The sequence below is a fragment of the Choloepus didactylus genome, chromosome 13 (genome assembly GCF_015220235.1).
Source record: "Choloepus didactylus isolate mChoDid1 chromosome 13, mChoDid1.pri, whole genome shotgun sequence".
NCBI lineage: Eukaryota > Metazoa > Chordata > Mammalia > Pilosa > Megalonychidae > Choloepus > Choloepus didactylus.
In genome coordinates this window covers 36,869,110-36,893,293 of record NC_051319.1, presented here as the reverse complement: position 1 = coordinate 36,893,293, position 24,184 = coordinate 36,869,110, and the positions used below count along the sequence as shown (strand labels likewise).

Sequence of the window (24,184 nt, the reverse complement as noted above, 5' to 3'; positions counted from 1 at the left end):
TTATTCAAAGCACTCAGCCCATCAGTGGTTGAATTTTGTTGAGCTCCTTCATTCATTGTAGACCACACTGCTTCTAATAACCTATGTATAATTCATCTCAGCTTCAACCGAATTAGGAGCTGACAGTTTTTGGTAACACAAATCATAGTTTCTTGCAGTAAAAGAACACCAATGTGGGAAACTCAGACTGTTAGGAGACTTAGTGTGCTTCTAACATTGTTGTTTTTGTACAGATTTGAGAGTATCTAATAGTTTGCCACCTTTATGTTGGCACATGCATATGTATGTTTATTGATGAAGTTGATTTTTCTTCAACCCAGGTATTTCCTATTCAAGCAGGAAGGGGGATTATTTTGGTGATTTTCTCCAGGATGGTTCAATGTGAATTAACAATAAAAATGCATTTTAAATGCTTTTGGTTCAATAACTTTTTAGCAATGATTTTAGAATGATAACCATGAGCCTAAAAAATCGAATCAGGCTATTTTGTTTCACTTTCTTCACTGTGTTTTTTGGAATTCTAAAAATCTTTTGCTTCTAATAGATGTGTGACTCTTCTCTTTTAGTCTCTCCCTGTTGTGAGAGTGAATACCTATGATCAAAGGCCCAATTTTGCTTCTGTAGTGTGCAGAACTGTCACTGACTTCAAGACAATTTGAGGTCAAGCTGAGCTATGTACACATAAGGGAAGAAAGGAGTATGGTTCAGAGCAGTACCGAGTGGTGATGGAGGATATATTTGAACTTTGATTTCAAATATTACCAAAGCTTTCCCCTTATCTTTCTGTAACAGGAGAAGTAAATTGACCAATTATATTTGACATGGGTAAAAATGATGCTATTCCCCCAAATAATAAAGGATTCTAGCTAGAAGTGTGTGCCGGTTTGAATGTATTATGTCCCCCAGAAAAAGCCATATCCTTTGATGCAATCTTGTGGGGCAGACATAATAGTGGGGATTAAGTTGGAACATTCGGATTAGGTTGTTTGCATGGAGATGCGCCCCACCCAACTGTAGATGATAACTGATGGGATATTTCCATGGAGGCGTGGCCCCACCCATTCAGGGTGAGCCTTGATCAGTGGAGCCATATAAATGAGCTGACTTAAAGAGAAGTAACACAGAGTGCAGCTATGAGTGACATTTTGAAGAGGAGCAAGCTTGCTAGAGAGGAACGTCCTGGGAGAAAACCATTTTGAAACCAGAACTTTGGAGCAGATGCCAGCCACATGCCTTCCCAGCTAACAGAGGTTTTCCGGATGCCATTGGCCATCCTCCAGTGAAGGTACCCGATTACTGATGTCTTACCTTGGATACTTTATGGCCTTAAGACTGTAACTGTGTAATCAAATAAACCCCCTTTTTATAAAAGCCAATCCATCTCTGGTGTTTTGCATTCCGCAGCATTAGCAAACTAGAACAAAGTGGTATAGTTGTCACATGTTCTTTGTTGCATAGTGATATTTTCTATTAGATATATTCTCTTGGAAGAAATTGGCTGGTTCATAATTAACATTTTTTTCCATAGGAGAGTTTTTTACTTTACAGCTTCAGAATTTATGGTTAAATCTTAAGTTCAGAGTCTTTTTAGGCACTAGCTAATCAATTATCCTTATTTTAGGTTATTACGAAATCATTTCAGTAAATAGATCTAAAATATTGCAGCTTTAGTCATGCTTAGAGTTTTCTGTAATATTACACTATCTTTACCTAGCCAGAATTCTTAATGAATGGGAATTTAAACATGTAACCATCTTTTCTGAGAAGAATCAAACCAAAAAAGTTGCTAAGTGGGAGTTAAATTTTAAAAATCAACTTAGAGGCCTTGCAGACATCACTGTCCACCGCTGCAGTCCCCCATCCACGGCCATGGTCAACCCCACTGTGCTCTTCCATATCAGTCCACAGCGAGCCCCTGGGCCCCGTCTCCTTGGAGCCGTTTGCAGACAAAGTTCCAAACAGCAGAAAATTTTTGTGCTCTTAGCACCAGGGGGGAAAGGATTTAGTTATAAGGATTCCTGCTTTCACAGAATTATTCCTGGGTACATGTGCCAGGGTGGTGACTTCATATGTCATAACGGCACTGGTGGCAAGTCCATGTACAGGGAGAAGTTTGATGATGAGAATTTCATCCTGAAGCGTACAGTTCCTGGCATCTTGTCCATGGCCAATGCTGGACCCAACAGAAATGGTTCCCAGTTTTTCATCTGCATGACTAAGACTGAGTGGTTGGATGGCAAGCATGCGGTCTTTGGCAAGGTGAAAGAGGGCATGAATATTGTGGAAGCCATGGAGCACTTTGGGTCCAGGAATGGCAAGACCAAAAGAAGATTCCATTGCTGACTGTGGACAAGTCTAAGACATTTGATTTGTGTTTTGTCTTAACCACCAGACCATTCCTTCTGTAGCTCAGGAGAGTGTCCCACCAACCCTGGTCTGCTCTCAGTATCCTATCATCTTTGCGCTCTTGCGGCAGTTCTTTGGCTTCTACATTATCCTTCCCTTCCAAGTCTAGCTGGATTGCAAAGTTAAGTTTATAATTATGAAATAAAAACTTAACCAAAAAAAAAAAAAAATCAACTTGGAATGTTTGTCTTAGTCACTATATACCCAGTCTTCCACATTTTCTATAGCAAATAATTATTCACAAACAGTAGAAATTAAATGGCTCATATATTTTCAAAGATAAATGATTTGTATATGTGTGTGTATGTAGCCAACCACTCATTATTTTATCTATCTATCCAGTACTGAGAGGTTACCCTATATACTCTCTAATATTGCCACAAAGATGCCAATATCAAAAGGATTATGCATGTTGTGGTAAATGTTCAACATTCTTTTACCAACTCTATTTTATGCTTACAATGTGCTAGGCATTGGGTTTAGAATTATGGATATAGTGTTAAAAATGTCCAATTTATTAAGAAGAAGTGCACAAAAACAGACAATTACAAGGCCACAATTTCAAATTCGTAATGGAGAATGAAGTAACATGGATCTGATAAAACTGATTAGCTGTATATTTCATGACATAAATGATTTATCCAAATATCTGTATCATTTTTTTCTTTTAATTTTACTTTAAGCAGTTGAAGAGAAGGCTTGAGAACAGTCACATGATTTAAGTATTGTGTTTGTGGTCTTAACCAAGCCAAGTAATTCTGTCACTGAGAAGATAATTAGAAAATTCTGCATAAATTGGCTACTCCCATAATTTTATAAAACACACCATGGGGAAACAAAGATGAGGGTGTGTAAGCAGAGAGGACAGTATCAGTTATGTTTTAAAATGCCTAACAAGGCAGCATTTTTGCAAGATAATAATTGATGACGGTCTTTTCCAAGATGTTTTATATTGTTCAAATGTAACTTTGTTATTAACACTGATTTTAAATTACACAAGACAATACTCGATCTATGATGAATCAAAAGGAAAGGGCAACAATGTTTTGTAGGTCTTCCTCATACTTGTGATTGAAGATTTGTGAGTCATAATTAAAATAAAATACAAAATTGTTCACTGGTAGGTTAAATTGTCATTGCCTTTTTTTTTTTATTTTTTTTTATTTTTTTTATTTTTTTTTTTATTTTTTTTTTTAATTCAGTTTTATTGAAATATATTCACAAACCATACAGTCATCCATGGTATACAATCAACTGTTCACAGTATGATTATATAGTTATGCGTTCATCACCACAATCTATTTCTGAACATTTTCCTTACATCAGAAAGAATCAGAATAAGAATAAAAAATAAAAGTGAAAAAAGAATACCCAAACCATCCCCCCATCCCACCCTATTTGTCATTTAGTTTTTACTCCCATTTTTCTACTGATGTTTTTTCAATTTTTTAAATTTGTTTATCAAAAAATTAAAAACAAACAGGCAAACAACAACCAAAAAAACCCCACAACATTTCAAACAAAGCAATGGATTAAGGAAAACAAATAACCTAAAATAACTACTTTGCTTCCAATATGTTCCTACCATACCCCAAGAAAATTAACAACCCCTAAGAAAACAAAGGAATAAGAGAAAAAAAAAAAACCTAAAATAACTCTATTGCTTCCAACATGATCTTACTATATCCAAGAAAGTTTACAAACCATAATCATTCCTGAGCATTTCCATAACATTGAGATTACCCTCCATAGTTTATCTGTTCTTATTAGATTATCATTCCCCCTCCACTAATTGGTATCTCTAGGTCCCCTACATTCTACAGTATAAAACATTGTACATTTTTCACAGAATTCACATTAGTGGTAACATACAATATCTCTCTTTTTGTGCCTGGCTTATTTTGCTCAGCATTATGTCTTTTTTTTTTTTTTTTTTAATCTTCATTTTATTGAGATATATTCATATACCATGCAGTCATACAAAACAAATCGTACTTTCGATTGTTTACAGTACCATTACATAGTTGTACATTCATCACCCAAATCAATCCCTGACACCTTCATTAGCACACACACAAGAATAACAAGAATAATAATTAGAGTGAAAAAGAGCAATTGAGGTAAAAAAGAACACTGGGAAACTTTGTCTGTTTGTTTCCTTCCCCTATTTTTCTACTCATCCATCCATAAACTAGACGAAGTGGAGTGTGGTCCTTATGGCTTTCCCAATCCCCTTGTCACCCCGCATAAGCTACATTTTTATACAACTGTCTTCGAGATTCATGGGTTCTGGGTTGTAGTTTGATAGTTTCAGGTATCCACCACCAGCTACCCCAATTCTTTAGAACCTAAAAAGGGTTGTTTAAAGTGTGCGTAAGAGTGCCCACCAGAGTGACCTCTCGGCTCTTTTTGGATTCTCTCTGCCACTGAAGCTTATTTCATTTCCTTTCACATCCCCCTTTTGGTCAAGAAGATGTTCTCCGTCCCACGATGCCAGGTCTACATTCCTCCCCGGGAGTCATATTCCATGTTGCCAGGGAGATTCACTCCCCTGGGTGTCTGATACCACGCAGGGGGGAGGGCAGTGATTTCACCTTTCAAGTTGGCTTAGCTAGAGAGACAGGGCCACATCTGAGCAACAAAGAGGCATTCGGGAGGAGGCTCTTAGGCACAACCATAGGGAGGCCTAGCCTCTCCTTTGCAGCAACCGTCTTCCCAAGGGTAAAACCTGTGGTAGAGGGCCCAACCCATCAAACCACCAGTCCCCTATGTCTGTGGTCATGTTAGCAACCATGGAGGTGGGGTAGGCGAATACCCCTGCATTCTCCACAGGCTCCTCAAGGGGGCACTACATCTTTTTTTTTCCCTTGTTTTTTTTTTTTTTTTTTAACTTTCCCTTCTTTTTTAAATCAACTGTATGAAAAAAAAGTTAAAAAGAAAACAAACATACAATAAAAGAACATTTCAAAGAGACCATAACAAGGGAGTAAGAAAAAGACAACTAACCTAAGATAACTGCTTAACTTCCAACATGTTCCTACTTTACCCCAAGAAAGTTACCTAATATAGCAACATTTCTGTGAACTTGCTCCTACTATATCCATCAGAAATTAACAGACCATAGTCATTCCTGGGCATCCCCAGAACGTTAAATAGCTTATCTGTTCTTCTTGGATTATTGTTCCCCCTTCCTTAATTGCTCTCTATTGCTAGTTCCCCTACATTCTACATTATAAGCCATTTGTTTTACATTTTTCAAACTTCACATTAGTGGTAGCATATAATATTTCTCTTTTTGTGCCTGGCTTATTTCGCTCAGCATTATGTCTTCAAGGTTCATCCATGTTGTCATATGTTTCACCAGATCGTTCCTTCTTACTGCCGCGTAGTATTCCATCGTGTGTATATACCACATTTTATTTATCCACTCATCTGTTGAAGGACATTTGGGTTGTTTCCATCTTTTGGCAATTGTGAATAATGCTGCTATGAACATTGGCGTGCAGATATCTGTTCGTGTCACTGCTTTCCGATCTTCCGGGTATATACCGAGAAGTGCAATCACTGGATCGAATGGTAACTCTATATCTAGTTTTCTAAGGAACTGCCAGACTGACTTCCAGAGTGGCTGAACCATTATACAGTCCCACCAACAGTGAATAAGAGTTCCAATTTCTACACATCCCCTCCAGCATTTGTAGTTTCCTGTTTGTTTAATGGCAGCCATTCTAACCGGTGTTAGATGGTATCTCATTGTGGTCTTAATTGGCATCTCTCTAATAGCTAGTGAAGCTGAACATTTTTTCATGTGTTTCTTGGCCATTTGTATTTCCTCTTCAGAGAACTGTCTTTCCATATCTTTTGCCCATTTTATAATTGGGCCGACTGTACTATTGTCATTGAGTTGTAGGATTTCTTTATATATGCAAGATATCAGTCTTTTGTCAGATACATGGTTTCCAAAAATTGTTTCCCATTGAGTTGGCTGCCTCTTTACCTTTTTGAGAAATTCCTTTGAGGTGCAGAAACTTCTAAGCTTGAGGAGTTCCCATTTATCTATTTTCTCTTTTGTTGCTTGTGCTTTGGGTGTGAAGTCTAGGAAGTTGCCGCCTAATACAAGGTCTTGAAGATGTTTTCCTACATTATCTTCTAGGAGTTTTATGGTACTTTCTTTTATATTGAGATCTTTGGTCCATTTTGAGTTAATTTTTGTGTAGGGTGTGAGGTAGGGGTCCTCTTTCATTCTTTTGGATATGGATATCCAACTCTCCCAGCCCCATTTGTTGAAAAGACCATTGTGACTCAGTTCAGTGACTTTGGGGGCCTTATCAAAGATCAGTCGGCCATAGATCTGAGGGTCTGTCTCTGAATTCTCAATTCGATTCCATTGATCTATATGTCTATCTTTGTGCCAGTACCATGCTGTTTTGGCAACTGTGGCTTTATAATAAGCTTCAAAGTCAGGGAGTGTAAGTCCTCCCACTTCGTTTTTCTTCTTTAGAGTGTCTTTAGCAATTCGAGGCATCTTCCCTTTCCAAATAAATTTGATAACTAGCTTTTCCAAGTCTTCAAAGTAGGTTGTTGGAATTTTGATTGGGATTGCATTGAATCTGTAGATGAGTTTGGGTAGAATTGACATCTTAATGACATTTAGTCTTCCTATCCAAGAACATGGAATATTTTTCCATCTTTTAAGGTCCCCTTTTATTTCTTTTAGTAGAGTTATGTAGTTTTCTTTGTATAGGTCTTTTACATCTTTGGTTAAGTTGATTCCTAGGTACTTGATTTTTTTAGTTGCTATTGAAAATGGTATCTTTTTCTTGAGTGTCTCTTCAGTTTGTTCATTTCTAGCATATAGAAACATTACTGACTTATGTGCATTAATCTTGTATCCCGCTACTTTGCTAAATTTGTTTATTAGCTCTAGTAGCTGTATCGTCGATTTCTCAGGGTTTTCTAGATATGAGATCATATCATCTGCAAACAATGACAGTTTTACTTCTTCTTTTCCAATTTGGATGCCTTTTATTTCTTTGTCTTGCCGGATTGCCCTGGCTAGCACTTCCAGCACAATGTTCAATAACAGTGGTGATAGCGGGCATCCTTGTCTTGTTCCTGATCTTAGAGGGAAGGCTTTCAGTCTCTCACCATTGAGTACTATGCTGGCTGTGGGTTTTTCATATATGCTCTTTATCATGTTGAGGAAGTTTCCTTCAATTCCTACCTTTTGAAGTGTTTTTATCAAAAAGGGATGTTGGATTTTTTCAAATGCTTTTTCAGCATCTATTGAGATGATCAATTGATTTTTCCCTTTTGACTTGTTAATGTGTTGTAATACATTGATTGATTTTCTTATGTTGAACCATCCGTGAATGCCTGGAATAAACCCCACTTGGTCATGGTGTATGATTTTTTTAATGTGTCTTTGGATTCGATTTGCAAGTATTTTGTTGAGGATTTTTGCATCTATATTCATTAGGGAGATTGGCCGGTAGTTTTCCTTTTTTGTAACATCTTTGCCTGGTTTTGGTATTAGATTGATGTTAGCCTCATAAAATGAGTTAGGTAGTGTTCCATTTTCTTCAATGTTTTGAAAGAGTTTGAGTAAGATTGGTGTCAGTTCTTTCTGGAAAGTTTGGTAGAATTCCCCTGTGAAGCCATCTGGCCCTGGGCATTTATTTGTGGGAAGATTTTTGATGACTGATTGGATCTCTTTGCTTGTGATGGGTTGGTTGAGGTCTTCTATTTCTTCTCTGGTCAGTCTAGGTTGTTCATATGTTTCCAGGAAATTGTCCATTTCCTCTACATTATCCAGTTTGTTGCCATACAGTTGTTCATAGTATCCTCTTATAATTTTTTTAATTTCTTCAGGATCTGCAGTTATGTCACCTTTTTCATTCATTATTTTGTTTATATGGGTCTTCTCTCTTTTTGATTTTGTCAGTCTAGCTAGGGGCTTGTCAATCTTGTTGATCTTCTCAAAGAACCAACTTTTGGTGATATTTATCCTCTCTATTGTTTTTTTGTTCTCTATGTCATTTATTTCTGCTTTAATCCTTGTTATTTCTTTTCTTCTACTTGGTTTAGGATTGGTTTGCTGTTCATTTTCTAGCTTCTTCAGTTCATCCATTAGTTCTTTGATTTTGGCTCTTTCTTCCTTTTTTAATATATGCGTTTAGTGCTATAAATTTCCCCCTTAGCACTGCTTTTGCTGCATCCCATAGGTTTTGGTATGTTGTGTCCTCATTTTCATTCGTCTCTATATATTTAGCAATTTCTCTTGCTATTTCTTCTTTAACCCAGTGATTGTTTAGTAGTGTGTTGTTTAACCTCCAGGTATTTGTGAATTCTCTAAGTCTCTGATGGTTATTGACTTCTAATTGTATTCCATTGTGTTCAGCGAATGTGCTTTGAATAATTTCAATCTTTTTAAATTTATTGAGGCTTGTTTTATGTCCCAGCATATGATCTATTCTGGAGAAAGTTCCATGAGCACTAGAAAAGTATGTGTATCCTGGTGATTTGGGATGTAATGTCCTGTATATGTCTGTTAAATCTAATTCATTTATCAGATTGTTTAGGTTTTCAATTTCCTTATTGGTCTTCTGCCTGGTTGATCTATCTATAGGAGAGAGTGATGTGTTGAAGTCTCCCACAATTATTGTGGAAACATCAATTGCTTCCTTTAGTTTTGCCAGTGTTTCTCTCATGTATTTTGTGGCACCTTGGTTGGGTGCATAGACATTTACGATTGTTATTTCTTCTTGCTGGATTGCCCCTTTTATTAGTACGTAGTGGCCTTCTTTGTCTCTCAAAACATCCCTGCATTTGAAGTCTATTTTATCTGAGATTAATATTGCTACACCCGCTTTCTTTTGGCTGTAGCTTGCATGAAATATTTTTTTCCATCCTTTCACTTTCAGTTTCTTTGTGTCCCTGTGTCTAAGATGAGTCTCTTGTATGCAACATATTGATGGTTCATTTTTTTTGATCCATTCTGCGAATCTATATCTTTTAATTGGGGAGTTTAATCCATTTACATTCAACGTTATAACCGTGAAGGCATTTCTTGAATCAGCCATCTTATCCTTTAGTTTATGTTTGTCATATTTTTCCCCTCTGTCTATTAATATCCTTTATTGTATCCATACCGAATCTCTTTAGTACTGAACCTTTCTCCAAGTCTCTCTGTCCTTTCTTTGTTTCTCTGTCTGTAGGGCTCCCTTGAGTATCTCCAGTAGGGCAGGTCTCTTGTTAGCAAATTCTCTCAGTATTTGTTTGTCTGTGAAAAATTTAAGCTCTCCCTCAAATTTGAAGGAGAGCTTTGCTGGATAAAGTATTCTTGGCTGGAAATTTTTCTCACTCAGAATTTTAAATATATCGTGCCACTGCCTTCTCGCCTCCATGGTGGCTGCTGAGTAGTCACTACTTAGTCTTATGCTGTTTCCTTTGTATGTGGTGAATTGCTTTTCTCTTGCTGCTTTCAGAACTTGCTCCTTCTCTTCTATGTTTGACAGTGTGATCAGTATATGTCTCGGAGTGGGTTTTTTTGGATTTATTCTATTTGGAGTTCGCTGAGCATTTATGATTTGTGTATTTATGTTGTTTAGAAGATTTGGGAAGTTTTCCCCAACAATTTCTTTGAATACTCTTCCTAGACCTTTACCCTTTTCTTCCCCTTCTGGGACACCAAAGAGTCTTATATTTGGACGTTTCATATTATCTATCATATCCCTGAGGTCCATTTCGAGTTTTTCAATTTTTTTCCCCATTCTTTCTTTTATGCTTTCATTTTCCATTCTGTCATCTTCCAGGTCACTGATTCGTTGTTCAACTTCCTCTAGTCTTGTACTATGAGTGTCCAGAATCTTTTTAATTTGGTCAACAGTTTCTTTAATTTCCATAAGATCATCCATTTATTTATTTAGTCTTGCAATGTCTTCTTTATGCTCTTCTAGAGTCTTCTTGATTTCCTTCATATCCCGTACTATGGTCTCATTGTTCATCTTTAGTTCTTTGAGTAGCTGCTCTAGGTGCTGTGTCTCTTCTGGTCTTTTGATTTGGGTGCTTGGGCTTGGGTTATCCATATTGTCTGGTTTTTTCATATGCTTTATAATTTTCTGTTGTTTTTGGCCTCGTGGCGTTTGCTGAACTTGATAGGGTTCTTTTAGGGTTTGTAGACCTATTGAAGTCCTTATCTCTAATTTATCAGATCTACAGCTTCGTGGAGTACACTTTCTCTAACTAACCAGCAGGTGGCGTCCACGAGCCACCTGTTCTCCACAAGCCAGTTCTCCCCTGCTTATCCTTTTTGGTGAGTGGGGGAGTGAGTCTTGTGGGGCCCAATTGGTGTACCAAGCTTGCGTGTGTAGTTGGTGTTGCCTGCCCTGTATGTGGGGCGTGTTTCTGGGCAGTCGGGGAGGGGGGGTGGCTCTAACAATCAAATCTCCCTGATGATCCTAGAGTTTTAAAGCTGCTGCAATAGTCTAATCCTTCAGTTCAGTCCTGCCACAGTTTGTCTCTGCCACTGACCCACAAGTCCTTGGTATTGGCGTATGGCTCCTGAGACTTGCAAGTGGGCCCCTCTTCCAGGCCGTGCACCCCGGGTCCTCTGTTGAGGGATGACTGTGCTATGTCACATGTGAGTGCCGTCCCCTCAGGGCAGTTCTGGGCTGCTGGGCTGTGTAGGGAGGCTCCCGGTCTGCTGAAATGATGGCTGAATGGGGCTTTGTTAATTCACACTGCTCTACCTTCCCAACTCTGGGACAATCAGCTGAGGTTGCAGGGAAGGCTAATGTCCACGCCCAGTTTTGTGGTGTGTGCCTGTTATTTGAAGCACTTCCGTCACACTGGGTTGTCTGGGGTAGTTCTGGGCTATGGGGCTGGCGATGGGCAGGAGTGTTTCCTGTCCACCAGGATGATGGCTGTGAGCGGACACCCCCCTTTTCTTGGGAAGTTGTGGTGTAGTGAATTTTCTCAGCCACTGGATTATTGCGTTTTGTCTCAGAGCTCTCCTAGTTCTGCTCTTGACTTGACCTGCCCAAATAGCAAGTCTTTGAAGCTTTCTGTATTGGGCTTCTTAGAGTAATTGTTTTAGAAAAAGAAAAAAGGGTTAAAAAAAAAACAAAAACAAACAAACAAACAAAAAAAAACCGGGCCCTCCTCAGAGATCTAATGGGTTATTGAAATGCTAAGAGACAAAGCAACCAGGGCCATTAAGGAAAGGTCCACAGGGCAGAGAGATCAGCTTTTCTTCAGGATTTGCATATGCGCCTCAGGGCCCTTCCCCTTTCTATGTTCACCAGAACTCCAAAAATCCTCCGCTTTTATTTTGGAGTTTTTCGTGTTGTTTTTTTTCTATGCCTGTCTCCTCTCTGCTGGGCTGGCTGCTCTCAGATTCTCTGGTGTCTGGTCTCAGTCTATCTATGGTTGGAGTTTGAATCAGTAGAATGAGTTTCCGATAAGGGCTGCCACTGCAGTTCTGCCTTCTCCTTCCCGGAGCTGACAGCCCCTCCTCCCCCGGGACTGAGCCTGGCAGGGAGGGGCGCGGGTCCCCTGGCCGCAAAAACTTACAGATTTCGCTGATCTCAGCAGTTCCACGTTTTCATGAGTGTTGTATGAAGTATGCCCAAAGTCAGATTGCTCTGTGGTGTCCAGTCCACGCAGTTCCTGGCTTTCTACCTACTTTCCTGGAGGAGTAACTAAAACATACAGCTCACCAGTCTGCCATCTTGCCCCGCCTCCCCTTATCCCTTTTAAAATCCTGTCATTGCCTTTTATATTTCATCACAAAAAGCACATTGATCATTTCAGCAAATATTTAAAAGTTAAAATGTCAAATAATTTTTATTTTGCCAGGATGAATAAACATGGTGTCAACAATGAACATGTCATGATAGCTCAAATTAAACAGGCAAATCAAATTAATACATATTTATTGCAGGCCTTCTACATGTGGAAGAATCTATACATATTGGGCACAAGTCTGTTCTGAATTTTTGTGTTGACAAGGGGATTTCAGACGGCTGTGAATCTAAAGTCAACTCCTAAATAAATTTTTGTTGCGCTGTGATGTTTATCATTTTGCTATTTGTCTACGGAGTGTGGCTACCGTCAAAATGAGAATATTAAGCATTGCCACATGTGCTGAATAAAAATAGCACATCCAAGGATAATAATGGTGCCCCCACCGCCGGCGCTCCCTGGGAGCTCGCCTTTTGCCTGCTCTGTGCCCACAGGCTCCTTTCAGCCGCTGCCAATGTCAGGCTGAGCCCACATTCCGGAGCCGCTGCCGCAGGGACATGGTCCTCTGTGTTTTGAGAACTCATCCTTTGCTGGCTGTAGAGTGGATTGGGCAGCAGCCACTATGGGCCCGGTCCCTGGAGCTACCCGAGCCAGCCATGCAGCCCTTGCCTACTGGGCCTTCTTGGAAAGGTAGTAGAGGAGACACTGCCCAGCTGGAGAGTGAGCAGCCCAAAGTGCTGGACCCTTAGGAGGATCTGCTCTTATCTTTAGGAATCTGGCTAGTATTGGGGTTCCATTACTGCCAGCGAGGCCCGTCAACATCTGCAGAAGGTGTCAGAGGGCACATTCCTAGTACACAACAGCACCCATCCCAGCTACCTTGGTCAAGACCACCCGCAGCCCCACCAATGTGTGCATTGAATGTGCCGACTCTAGCTTCTGCCTGGACTCCAATTGCTCTTCCAGGCCATGCATCCTAGTCGTCTCAGATGTGGTCAGCCTTGTGCAGCACTGTGTGGCCTCCTGTGTTGCCGATACCCGCAGCGGCAGCCCTGACCCCACCCCTGCCACTTGCCTACCCCGAAGGAGGATGTGCTGGTTGACCCAGCACTGCATGGCTCTCTGGCTACTGCTGTGCACCTAAAACTGGTGTACAGAAGCAGTGCCCACAGCCTGCAGCACCTGTGCTGCTGCCCCAGTGCATGGCCGACTACCTCTGACAGTACCCCTTCCAGCTTGGACCCAGTCTAGTGCCCTGCCAGGCCTCACCCAGCCACATCCAGCAGAGGACAACAGCCCCAGCTGGACTTGGGCTCTCACTTTCTCTCTTCCAGTCATCCTTGTGACTTGTGCATTGGCAGCTGGACCAGAAAGAGCCAGTAGGCAAGGCAGAGGAGGGGGGTGGGGAGGGGGGTGGGGTGGGGGGTGGTATCATACAACTTGGAGGTCAGCACCCCAGCCCCCACGTGACTCCATTGTTGTGAGCCGGGTCTCAGAAGAGAGGGAGACAACGGGTAGGACCTTGTCTCACCTGGTGGGCTGGGCCCAGGCGCTGGCTCAGTTGCCTGTCCCCATCACCTTCACTGCATAGACTTTCAGCCTTGGTTCCCCAGTTTGCAGGCCCCCTCGGTCCTCCAGCCTCTGTCTCAGGAAGAATGGCAGCCAGAGGAACTCAGGTTGACAATGACAATACCTCTGGGGGTGGGGTGGGGTGGGGGTGGGAGTGAAGTCAGGCCAGCCTGGAAGACCACACACTTACACAGTATTTATTTATTGTCCTTGGGGTTGGTCTCAGGGGCAAGCTGATACCATGTTTCTACCCTGAGCCCCTGGGGTGGCCTGGAGTCTCTAGCTCTGCCTTGACTTCTCTGGTTCCTCTCTGCAGAGAGACTCATCCTGAGAAATTCTGCTGGACCTAGCTAGCCGTGGATGTCCTGGAGGCAGTGATCCACCATGAGCTTCAGCTTCACCTCTGAACATGTCCACCCTCTTTTGTCCCTGTCTGTCTTGAGAGGGTGGGCAAAAAAAAAAAAAAGGAACCAAACTCCCAGCAGAACCTGCTGTTTACCCTATTTTGGAGGCTGCCACTCTGGCTCTGCTGGATCTGCTTACTGCCCTTCCCTCGAACCCTGGGAAGGCAACTACACATTAGAGAGAAATACACAGCTGATAAGATTTCATAAAATAACTGTTTTAACAAAGAATCCAGTTGGTAGTCCTTTTTTCTTCCACTAATTTTTCTGTAATGACAATAAAATTGTACCTAAAACAAAACAAAACAAAACAAAACAAAACCAACCAACCAAACAAAAATAACAATAGGAAACCAAAGTATTGTAAAGAACCATGGGCTCTTTTTAACTTTGTGCTAAATGATTTTTGTGATGTTGCTAATTAACCTAACTTCCTCAGTCTCACTTTCTCCATCAATAAAATGTAGTATTTTTAATATCCAAAGCCCTTTTGATAAATATAATTTTATAAATATGGCATAAAGCCAGATCTATAACTTTAGTAGTATAGAGTCTACCAAATTATCCTTTATTTGGTCTTAACACATAAATGGTGGATATTAGACTTCTTGACCAATATTTTCTACATGCACTTATATGATCATCTGGGCAACAGAAGATAATCATGTTAGACTTAATTAGGAGATAAAAACATTTCTTAAAAGCAATTGCACTTGCAGATACCATCTGTATTCAATCTTGGTAAATAATAAATAAAAATTGCACCTGACATTTCATAATTTTGTTTGAATGTTTGGGATATATTACATTGAATGAAATCTTCATCAAGCAGGAGCAAGTAGAAGGGAGAATTGTGGTTAGCCTTGGGCTACTCATCTTAATTGCTTTTCCATCAAAAAAGTCATCCATGGGATGGGGTATCTGAGATCTGATTTATTTTGGGAGTTTTTAAAGGTTTTGAGAAGTTCTGGTTTTTATTTCCATGAAGACTTGATTTCACTTTTTAGGAGAATAAGGATGGAGGTGCTAAATTGTTGGGCAGGTAGGAAAGCAGGTAGTGAAAATAGAATAGAATAGTGTAGAAGTTGCGATTGTGGGTTCTTTCTCTGTCTACTGTTAAATGACACCAAGGAGAATGTTAGAATGGCACCCAGATGGAGATCAGCCAGGTAAGCATTTAAGATCTCCCAGCTGAGTCTGATTTACTTGTTGAAAACTCTTGTCCTATGCCAGACTTGTGTTGTATTTTTGGCAATAATATTTTATTTCAAATGTGTATTTCCTATGATTGAGAAAGCTTTTGCTGAACACAATTTAAGTACATATTTTTAATGAAATATGAATCTAGAAAACTTACCCTTCCGTCTTTCCTTCTTTCTTTCCTTTCTTCCTTCATCTATCATTAGGAATCTATTATGTGCAAGAAACACTGAACTGTGAAGTATTCAGAAAGATATAAAAGATCTAAAAGATGTGCTCCATGTCTGGAGAGAAAAATGGGTATACAAATACCTGCAACACAAAGCAGGCCACTATTATGTCCATTGAATGGGCATAAGGTGCTATGAGGATTCAAAGGTTAGAGGGATCATTTCCAGCTATGATAGCAGTTATCAGTCATTTCTCTAAGGAGTCCTCATTCCATTTAGTGGAGTATGGTGTTTAGAATCCGTGATCTGACTTGGGATGATGCTGTTTACTCCCTTTTCCTTTCAGTGGACAGAGCAACATATTTATATTAACATAAATATGCTTTCAACTATATTTGTAAATCTAAGTCATATTTTTCAAGTCAAGAGTTCACATTGGTACATTCAATTCCAATTCAAGCCAGAGGATTAATTCTATATTTCTCACTTTTCATATTTGTAACTTCCTTCCCCAACATTGAGAAACTTGGCTCTTATCATAGTCATTAATATATTTACTTATTGGATCAGTCCCACCCGTATATAATCAATCTCCCTTTGCAGGCTGTGGTCCCTCCCATGTGCAGATGCTTTCCTCATCCCATTGGTGCTTGGACATCCTGTGATGAACCCCGTATCAGTAGGTGCCCTATTCACCCAGGACAGACTACAACATCCTGCATCAGGTGAGCTGACATGTGGGTTGCTCAATAAATATTTATTGATTGATTGATGTATCTCAAGAGCATCATGTTTGGGGTTTTCACAGAGCAACAACATGTTGTCAAAAGAACAGCAGCTTCCCCATAATGCTAACAATTTTGGCTTTATTTCTGTTAAAATCCCATTATGTTAGTGTTGAATTCAAGTCTACTTATTTCATTCCAGACAATAAAAATGAAGTATACAAATATATTTTGGATGACCCAGAATCAATGAAGCCTCAGAATCAATGAAGAGGAAGGAGAGGAATTTTTCTGTTGATATTTTAAACTGACTATTTTATAATTTAATTCTCCCTGGACTTGTAAAAGAAAAATAGATGCGGTGTTCAAAGATACAAAATAAAAGAAAGCAAGGACCCAAAGAGAAAAGAGATTTAAAAAAATCCTTTTGTTAATTCATGCTATTTCCTAATTTCCTGGCCATAATTTAGTATACAAGTAGAAAGCAATAAAGAGAGAGAGAAAGATATATAAATAGATAGAGTGATAGAGAGAGACAGAGACAGAGAGAGAATATATTCTTAATCAATCTTATAGCGTTTAAATATAGGCAAAAATGTTTTACTACAGAAAAAAAGTAGGAAATTTAGATGTGTGAAAATAATCTTTATATTATATATTTACCTAAGTTATGATTTGAGAGACAAGGCCTAACACAAGTTGCAACTGCATAAGTAATAACAATTAATCAGCATATGTAAACCAGATCAGTGTCAATCACTGTATGTCATTAGTGGAACGTCAAGGACGTGGTGATGGCCCATAGATTCGTGCCAAATCATTTTGAGCAAGGGATTCTAGAATTGTAGGTCTTTCATGGGTAACCTCATTTTGCTTTGTTCCTTGCTCTGGACAGACTTAATGGTATAATATTCATAGAACCCTCTTTAATTCTCAGAAGTGTTCCAGGGTAGACGATAAATGGTAAGATCATCCTATCTTTACATAGAATTTGAGAGAGAAATCTGAGAGACCTCAGCTCTTTTTATTTGTCACTGTGACCCACAGGAAATGAGGCAATTTTAAGTAAACCATTCCATCTACACAGGCCTAGTCACCCTCTGTTCTATATGAATGCAAATTGGACCAATCCACTGCATTTTACACCAGCTGTAACTTCTGGGTGGTCTTCAAAGGGAACCCCATTTAGAGTGCATTTCAATGATGCAAAGGAAATTTCACAGACTGCTAAAATGAGAGTGGGAGGTCTGCAGTTGAAAGAAAGGGTTCCAATCACTGTAATATGGATAGCAGAAGAGCTTTTCTAGCTACAGCTGTCACCCGAAACTTCAGCCACTACAGTTATGCTACTTGTTCATAGCATTCTACCATTTCCCCATAATATCTGGATAAGGTCTGAAAACTATGCTATTTAAGGTGGTGTCATAAATTAAAAATTGTAATTTAGCCCTCTTTGTCCACAGTATTCAATGTTGACAAAATATGCTGTCAATGCTGCCTTTTGTGTAATGAAGGGAAAACAAGCTTTAATAGGATTTCAAACTTTGGTTGGGTGATTCAATACTAATACAGTATGCTTGAATGCTAAATTACTAGTAATACAATACTTTCACATTGAGTATTAAGATAGGAATGGGATTTCTGTCTGTCAAGATTAACTGAAAAATGCAGGCCTTGATTGCGAAATATAACATCAAGTTTTTAAGACCACTTTGCCTGATCCAATTCACTGAGAGAAAATTCTATGTATACAAGGAATATTTAATGCAACAATACTGACCGTAGATACACAGTGAAATCTTTAATCTGTCTTAGATGAAGGGAGGGAAACCATTTGATGAGGTGGTGACAAGATACAGAAAATGGAAAAATATGTTCAAAAAAAATGAGAGAAAGAAAAATAAAAAAGCAAAGAAGAAAGAAAATATAGTGGCTGAGATTCTCTAAGGATGAAATCAGAAAGAAGGAACCAGAAGGAAACCTGAAGGCCATTGCTCCAATGAAATGGTAATATAACAATTTGCATTTTCTTGCTTACAACCGACTTTTTAAAAAATTTTTTATATTGAAATAAATTCAAACTTACAGTAACAGTTGCAAAAATAATACAAACCCCATACACAGAACTCCAGCATACCCCAACCCCCCTCCACTGATACCCTGATCTACCAACTTGAATATTTTGTCACTTTACCATTTATTTCTTTCTTTCCCTCCCTCCCTCCCTCCCTGTCTATCATCCATCATCTATTGCTCTGTCTTCTGAACATATAAGAGCAAGTTGCACACATCCTTGAACAAATAATATAATTCATGTATACATTTTCCATGAACAAGAATATTCATTTATGTAATCACATTAAGTGTAGTTAAGAAGTTTGAGAAATTTAACATTGATGTAAAGCTTACATTCTATATTTCATTTTTTTCTTATGTCCCAATTGTGTCCTTTTGAGCCTTTTCTGCTCTATTCTTAGATCTCATCCAGAATCATCTATGGCATTTAATTGTCATTATCTATTTAGACTGTCTTTTTTTTCTTTCAATTGTGGAAACATGTATACAGCATAAATCTTCCCATTCCAGCCCCTCCCAAGCATTCCATTTAGTGGGATTAATCACATTCACAATGTTGCAATGCCATCACCTTCCCACCATCCATTACTAGAAATTTCCCTTTACCCCAAACAGAAACCCTACACTCCCTATTGCCCCTTCCCCCACTTATCGCAATCCATACTCTACTTTTCATCTCTATGATCATATTCTTTGATACTTTCTTTGTGTTCACCGTGGGGCTTAAATTTAACATCTTAAGTCTATAACAATCTTGTTTTCTTTGATACCAACTTAACTTCAATAGGACACATAAACTGTGTTCCTATACTTCTCCATTCCCCCACCTTTATGTAGTTCTTGTTAAAAATTACATATTTTATGTTGAGTCCAAAATCACTGATTTATCATTACACTTTATGTGTTTTAGATCCTGTGGGAAGTAAATAATGGAGTTACAAATCAAAAATACATAGTATTGGTATTTATATTTACCATATGATCTTTACTGGAAATCTTTATTTCTTCATGTTGTTTCAGTCAATTGTTTAGTGTCTCTTCCTTTCAGCCTGCACAGTTCCCTTTAGCATTTCTTATAGGACTGATCTACTGGTGATGAAGTCCCTCAGCTTTTGATTATCTGGGAATGTTTTCATCTTCCCCTAATTTTTAACCTCCAAGTGTTTGTGAATTTTCTAAGTCTCTGATGGTTACTGACTTCTATTTCTATTCCATTGTGGTCAGAGAATGTGCTTTGAATAATTTCAAGTTTTTCAAATTTATTGAGGCTTGTTTTATGTCCCAGCCTATGGTCTATTCTGGAGAAAGTTCTGTGATCACTAGAGAAGAATGTGTATCCTGGTGATTTGGGATGTAAAGTTCTATATATGTCTGTTAAATTTCTCTATATCTTTCTCTCCTGTCTTTGTTTCTCTGTTGGTAGGGCTCTCTTTAGTATCTGAAGTAGGGCAGGTCTTTTATTAGCAAAATCTCTCAGCATTTGTTTGTCTGTGAAAAATTTAAGCTTTCCCTCAAATTTGAAGGAGAGTTTTGCTGGATAAAGTATTCTTGGTTGGAAATTTTTCTCTCTCAGAATTTTGAATATGTCATGCACTGCCTTCTCGCCTCCATGGTGGCTGCTGAGTAGTCACTACTTAGTCTTATGTTGCTTCCTTTGTATGTGGTGAATTGCTTTTCTCTTGCTGCTTTCAGAATTTGCTCCTTCTCTTCAGTATTTGACAGTCTGATCAGAATGTGTCTCAGAGTGGGTTTATTTGGATTTATTCTATTTGGAGTTCACTGGGCATTTATGTTTTGTGTATTTGTGTTGTGTAGAAAGAAGGTTTGGGAAGTTTTCCCCAACAATTTGTTTGAATAGTCTTTCTAGACCTTTACCCTTCTCTTCCCCTTCTGGGACACCAATGGGTCTTATATTTGGATGTTTTATTTTATTTATCATATCCCTGAGATCCATTTTGATTTTTTTGATTTTTTTCCCCATTCTTTCTTTTGATCTTTCATTTTCCATTCTGTGGTTCCTGAGGTCTCTGAGTCATTGTTCAGCTTCCTCTAGTCTTGTACTATGAGTATCCAGAATCTTTTTAATTTGGTCAACAGTTTCTTTTATTTCCATAAGATCATCTATTTTTTTTATTTACTCTTGCAATTTCTTCTTTATGCTCTTCTAGGGTCTTCTTCATGTCCTTTATATCCTGTGCCATGCTCTTATTCATGTCCTTTATATCCTGTGCCATATTCTCATTGTTTGTCTTTGGTTCTTTGATTAATTGCTCCAAGTACTGTGTCTCTTCTGATCTGATTTGGGTGTTTGCATTTGGGTTATCCGTATCGTCTGTTTTTTTCATATGCTTTAAAATTTTCTGTTGTTTTTGGGCTGTTGGCATTTGCTTTACTTGATAGGGTTCTTTTAGGATATAAAGGATTATTCAGACACCAATCTCTAATTTGTCAGATCCACAGCTTGGTGGTGTACACTTTTTCTAACTAACCAGCAGATGGCATCCACAAGTCACCTATTCCCCTCAAGTCAGTTCTCCCCAACTTTGTCTTTGTGCTTTGTAGGGGTCTAGTTCTTGTGGGGTCCAATTGGTGCACCAAGTTTGGGTGTGTTGTTGGCATTGTCCACACTGAATGTGGGGCATGTGTCTGAGCAGTTAGGAAGGCAGGCAGCTTTAATAATCAAACCTCCCAGGTGTTCCTGGAGATAGAAGGCTGTTGCAACAGTCTAAACCTTCATTTCAGTCTCGCCACAGATTGTCTCTGCTGCTGACCCACAAGTCCTTGGTGTTGGCGTAGGGTCCCTGGGATTTCCAGGTGGGTTCCTCTTCCTAGCTGTGCCCTTCTAGGGCCTCTGCTGAGGAAAGGCTGTGCTATGTCATAAGTGTGTACCGTCCCTCAAGGGAAGCCCTGGGCTGCCGGGCCTTGCAGGGGTGTTCCCAGCCTGCTGTAAAGATGGCTGAATGGAGCATGTTAATTTCCCTCTTTTTGCACAGCTCCAAGTTCCCAGCTGTGGGGCAATTAGCTGTGGGTGCATGAAAGGCTATTGTCCATGCCTGATATTGTGGTGTGTGCGCAGTGTTGCCAGAAACACTTCCCATTCCACTGGGTCTCTTGGCGCGGGTCTGGGTTATGTCTCCAGTGCCGGGCAGGGGCATTCCCAGCCCGCCGGGAAGATGGCTGCCAGGGGAGTGTTTTTTTTCCCCTTTTGGCTCCCCTCTGCCCTCCTCGCTCTGAAACAACTAGCAGTGGGTGCATGAAAGGCTATCTTCCATGCCAGATAGAAGGTGAGGTGTTTGCACAGCCCTTTCCTGCCGCACTTCACTGTGTGGTTCTCACTGCCATATCTGCGGCCACTTTTGGGTTTTTTTTAAAAGAGAACTAATCCACCTCCAAATGCCAGCCCATGGTTTCCCCACACCACAGTGTGGCTGCCGGACATTCAGCAGGCTCACTCACTTGTTTCAGAATGCAGACTCCCGGTTTCACCAAGTGCACGGGCCCTGTGGATTTAACAGACCTTGTCCAGCTGGTGCATCACTGGAACTGGAATTCTGGGTCACTTTCTGGCCTCCATCTAGTATTTCTCATGGAGGTGTTTTTTTTGCCCTGTCTCTCCTAGCCGCCATCTTAGGTTCTCTCCCAACTGACTTTTTAGGAGATAGTTTTTGGAAATAGGCTGTAAGTATTTTTATGAATTAAAATAAAAGGTACATAACAGTAATAAAAAATATTAAAAATTGCTAATACTTCCCTTTGTAATGATTGATCCTTTGGTATATGAAAAAGCAAATATGGTTACCGAGAATTTCAAATACAATTGTATATATAATTACCTGTAGGGAGAGGCCCATTTAGTCTTTTCCTGCCATCTAAGGCTTGTCAGCTTGTCTTCAGGTATCAGGCAAGTTGGAGATTTGGAGCCAGAGAGGATGGCTGGTTTCGGTACCAGTTGATGCTTTTCCACTGGCTAAATAGTCTTTTCACTAAGTGCGAAAATAACTTTTAAAATGTACACTTATTTACATGTTGGCAAACTAAGAATAAGAGGTAGCATCACGTCATTCTGTCCAATGGATTCAGACTCACTTTAACATAGTGAATTACTCTCAGAAGTTGTATTCTAAGAGTGGAAGTTTCTTTGGTTACATCCCCTGCCTACAGAGGTAAAACATCACAGGATTTTGAAGGAGAAGGAACCTAGACTATCCCTTATGCTGGAGGATTTGCTCACATAATACTCTTTCAACTACTCTGTGCATAGACAAGTTCGAGAAGCATAGGAGCTACATTGCTAAGCCTATGAGTTCTGTCAACATTTGTTTCTCCATATGTAACACACTGTCAGTATAAAGTTAATGATTTTTTCTCACCCATAGCTCAAGATATTTCATTTGGCAGTTTAGGGAAGCTTTTTGCATAGAGTATTATACCATGAATAGTTCACACAGTATTTTCATCAGCAGGGCCATTGGCCTCTCTGCACAATATAATGTCAATGGGACCCTCAGAATAGCATCAATATGTTTGAAAACATTGTCCTCAGTGAAAAATGTTCTCAACAAGCCTTTTATGCTCCCATCATTCTTCTGAAAATAAACAACTCTTTTAAGTATGACTATGCCAAAAACAAAAATCACCCCCAAATAATATATTTAATGTCATGTCTTCATTTTATGTTGCAGAGTTAAAGTAGTTGCTAATGAAGTAATCAGGCTTTATTATTCTGTGGTCTTGGGCAAGTCTGTTAAGCTCACAGAGCCTCCATTCACCCCATGTTTAAAATAAATATTTTAATCTATGTAACCTATGTCTTTTACAACTTAAGACTGTTTCTCTGTTAATTTATTTAACAAATATTGAGATCGAGAGAACCAGTCTCTGCCCAGATCTTATTACTACATAGCGTAATTAGAGATTATGATGAAGAGGAAAATAAACAGAGCAAGTGATAAAACAACAACAAAAACTGGTGGTGGAGGCATTTTGTATGGGGTGATGGAAAGTCTCTCCAAGGAGGTGTTTAAGTTGAGACCTGAACTCATTTTAAGGAGGCGTAAGCCATGAAAAAGTTCAGGGCAAGAGCATTCCAAGCAGAAAAAACAAGTGCAGAACAGTGAGTTCATATTTCTGAGGAACCAAGAAGAGAATTTGGATAAGTGATAGAGATTAAAGAGAGTAGAACAAATGAACCTGGAGAGCAAAAAGACAAGATCATGTTAAGGCTTTGTAAGATGTGTTAAATAAGTAGATTTTGTTCTAAGTGTGATGGGTTTTAACCAGAGAAGTGATATAATCTAATTTCCTTTATAGGAACAGTAACTCAAGCTGCTTTGTGGAGCTATATAGCTGGAGGAAGACCAGGTAAGAAATGTATAGAAATTATATAATATTATTAAATAATTTGATTTCTCCTGAAATATTGAAATGCTTAATGATACTAACTGTTTTGGGTATTTAAGTACATGTGTAATAAATAATCATAACCCAAAACTGGTATATCAAAGGAAAGAGAAAAACTACCCATTTTTTAGTGTATTTTTAATGTGCTTAAATTTATAGATGAAAATGAAAGCAACTTAATATTTACATATGCATGTATTTATGCATATACACACACACCAAGTTTATTTACATTAAAAAAATAAAAGGATTCTTGATATGCTGGTATAGGGTCACAGACTACTTCACTTATCTTAGGCAGCCAATTTGCAACTTGCTGATAACAATGGAATGAGCAGTGGGCTGTGGAAGACTCTATATACCATCATTCCCTCTTCCAAAAAATAATTCAGAGGTAAGGTCCAGTCTTGGGTCAGTGGCATCATCATCACGAATAAAAGGTACAGCTCACTGATCATTAATTTGTGTGCTGCTGTTAATGGAGTAGAGA

General features: G+C 39.2%; 1 protein-coding gene and 1 pseudogene across 1 annotated transcript; both read left to right on the top strand.

Annotated features, from left to right (window-relative positions):
* The first annotated feature begins 1,869 nt into the window (after window positions 1–1,869).
* On the top strand, window positions 1,870–2,343 carry LOC119507665 (peptidyl-prolyl cis-trans isomerase A-like). The gene has a single exon (XM_037800886.1). It carries the CDS (start codon window positions 1,870–1,872, stop codon window positions 2,341–2,343), a length of 474 nt encoding a protein of 157 aa, XP_037656814.1.
* Window positions 2,344–12,707: 10,364 nt separating this feature from the next.
* Window positions 12,708–13,401, top strand: LOC119507664 (annotated as a pseudogene).
* Window positions 13,402–24,184: the final 10,783 nt, after the last annotated feature.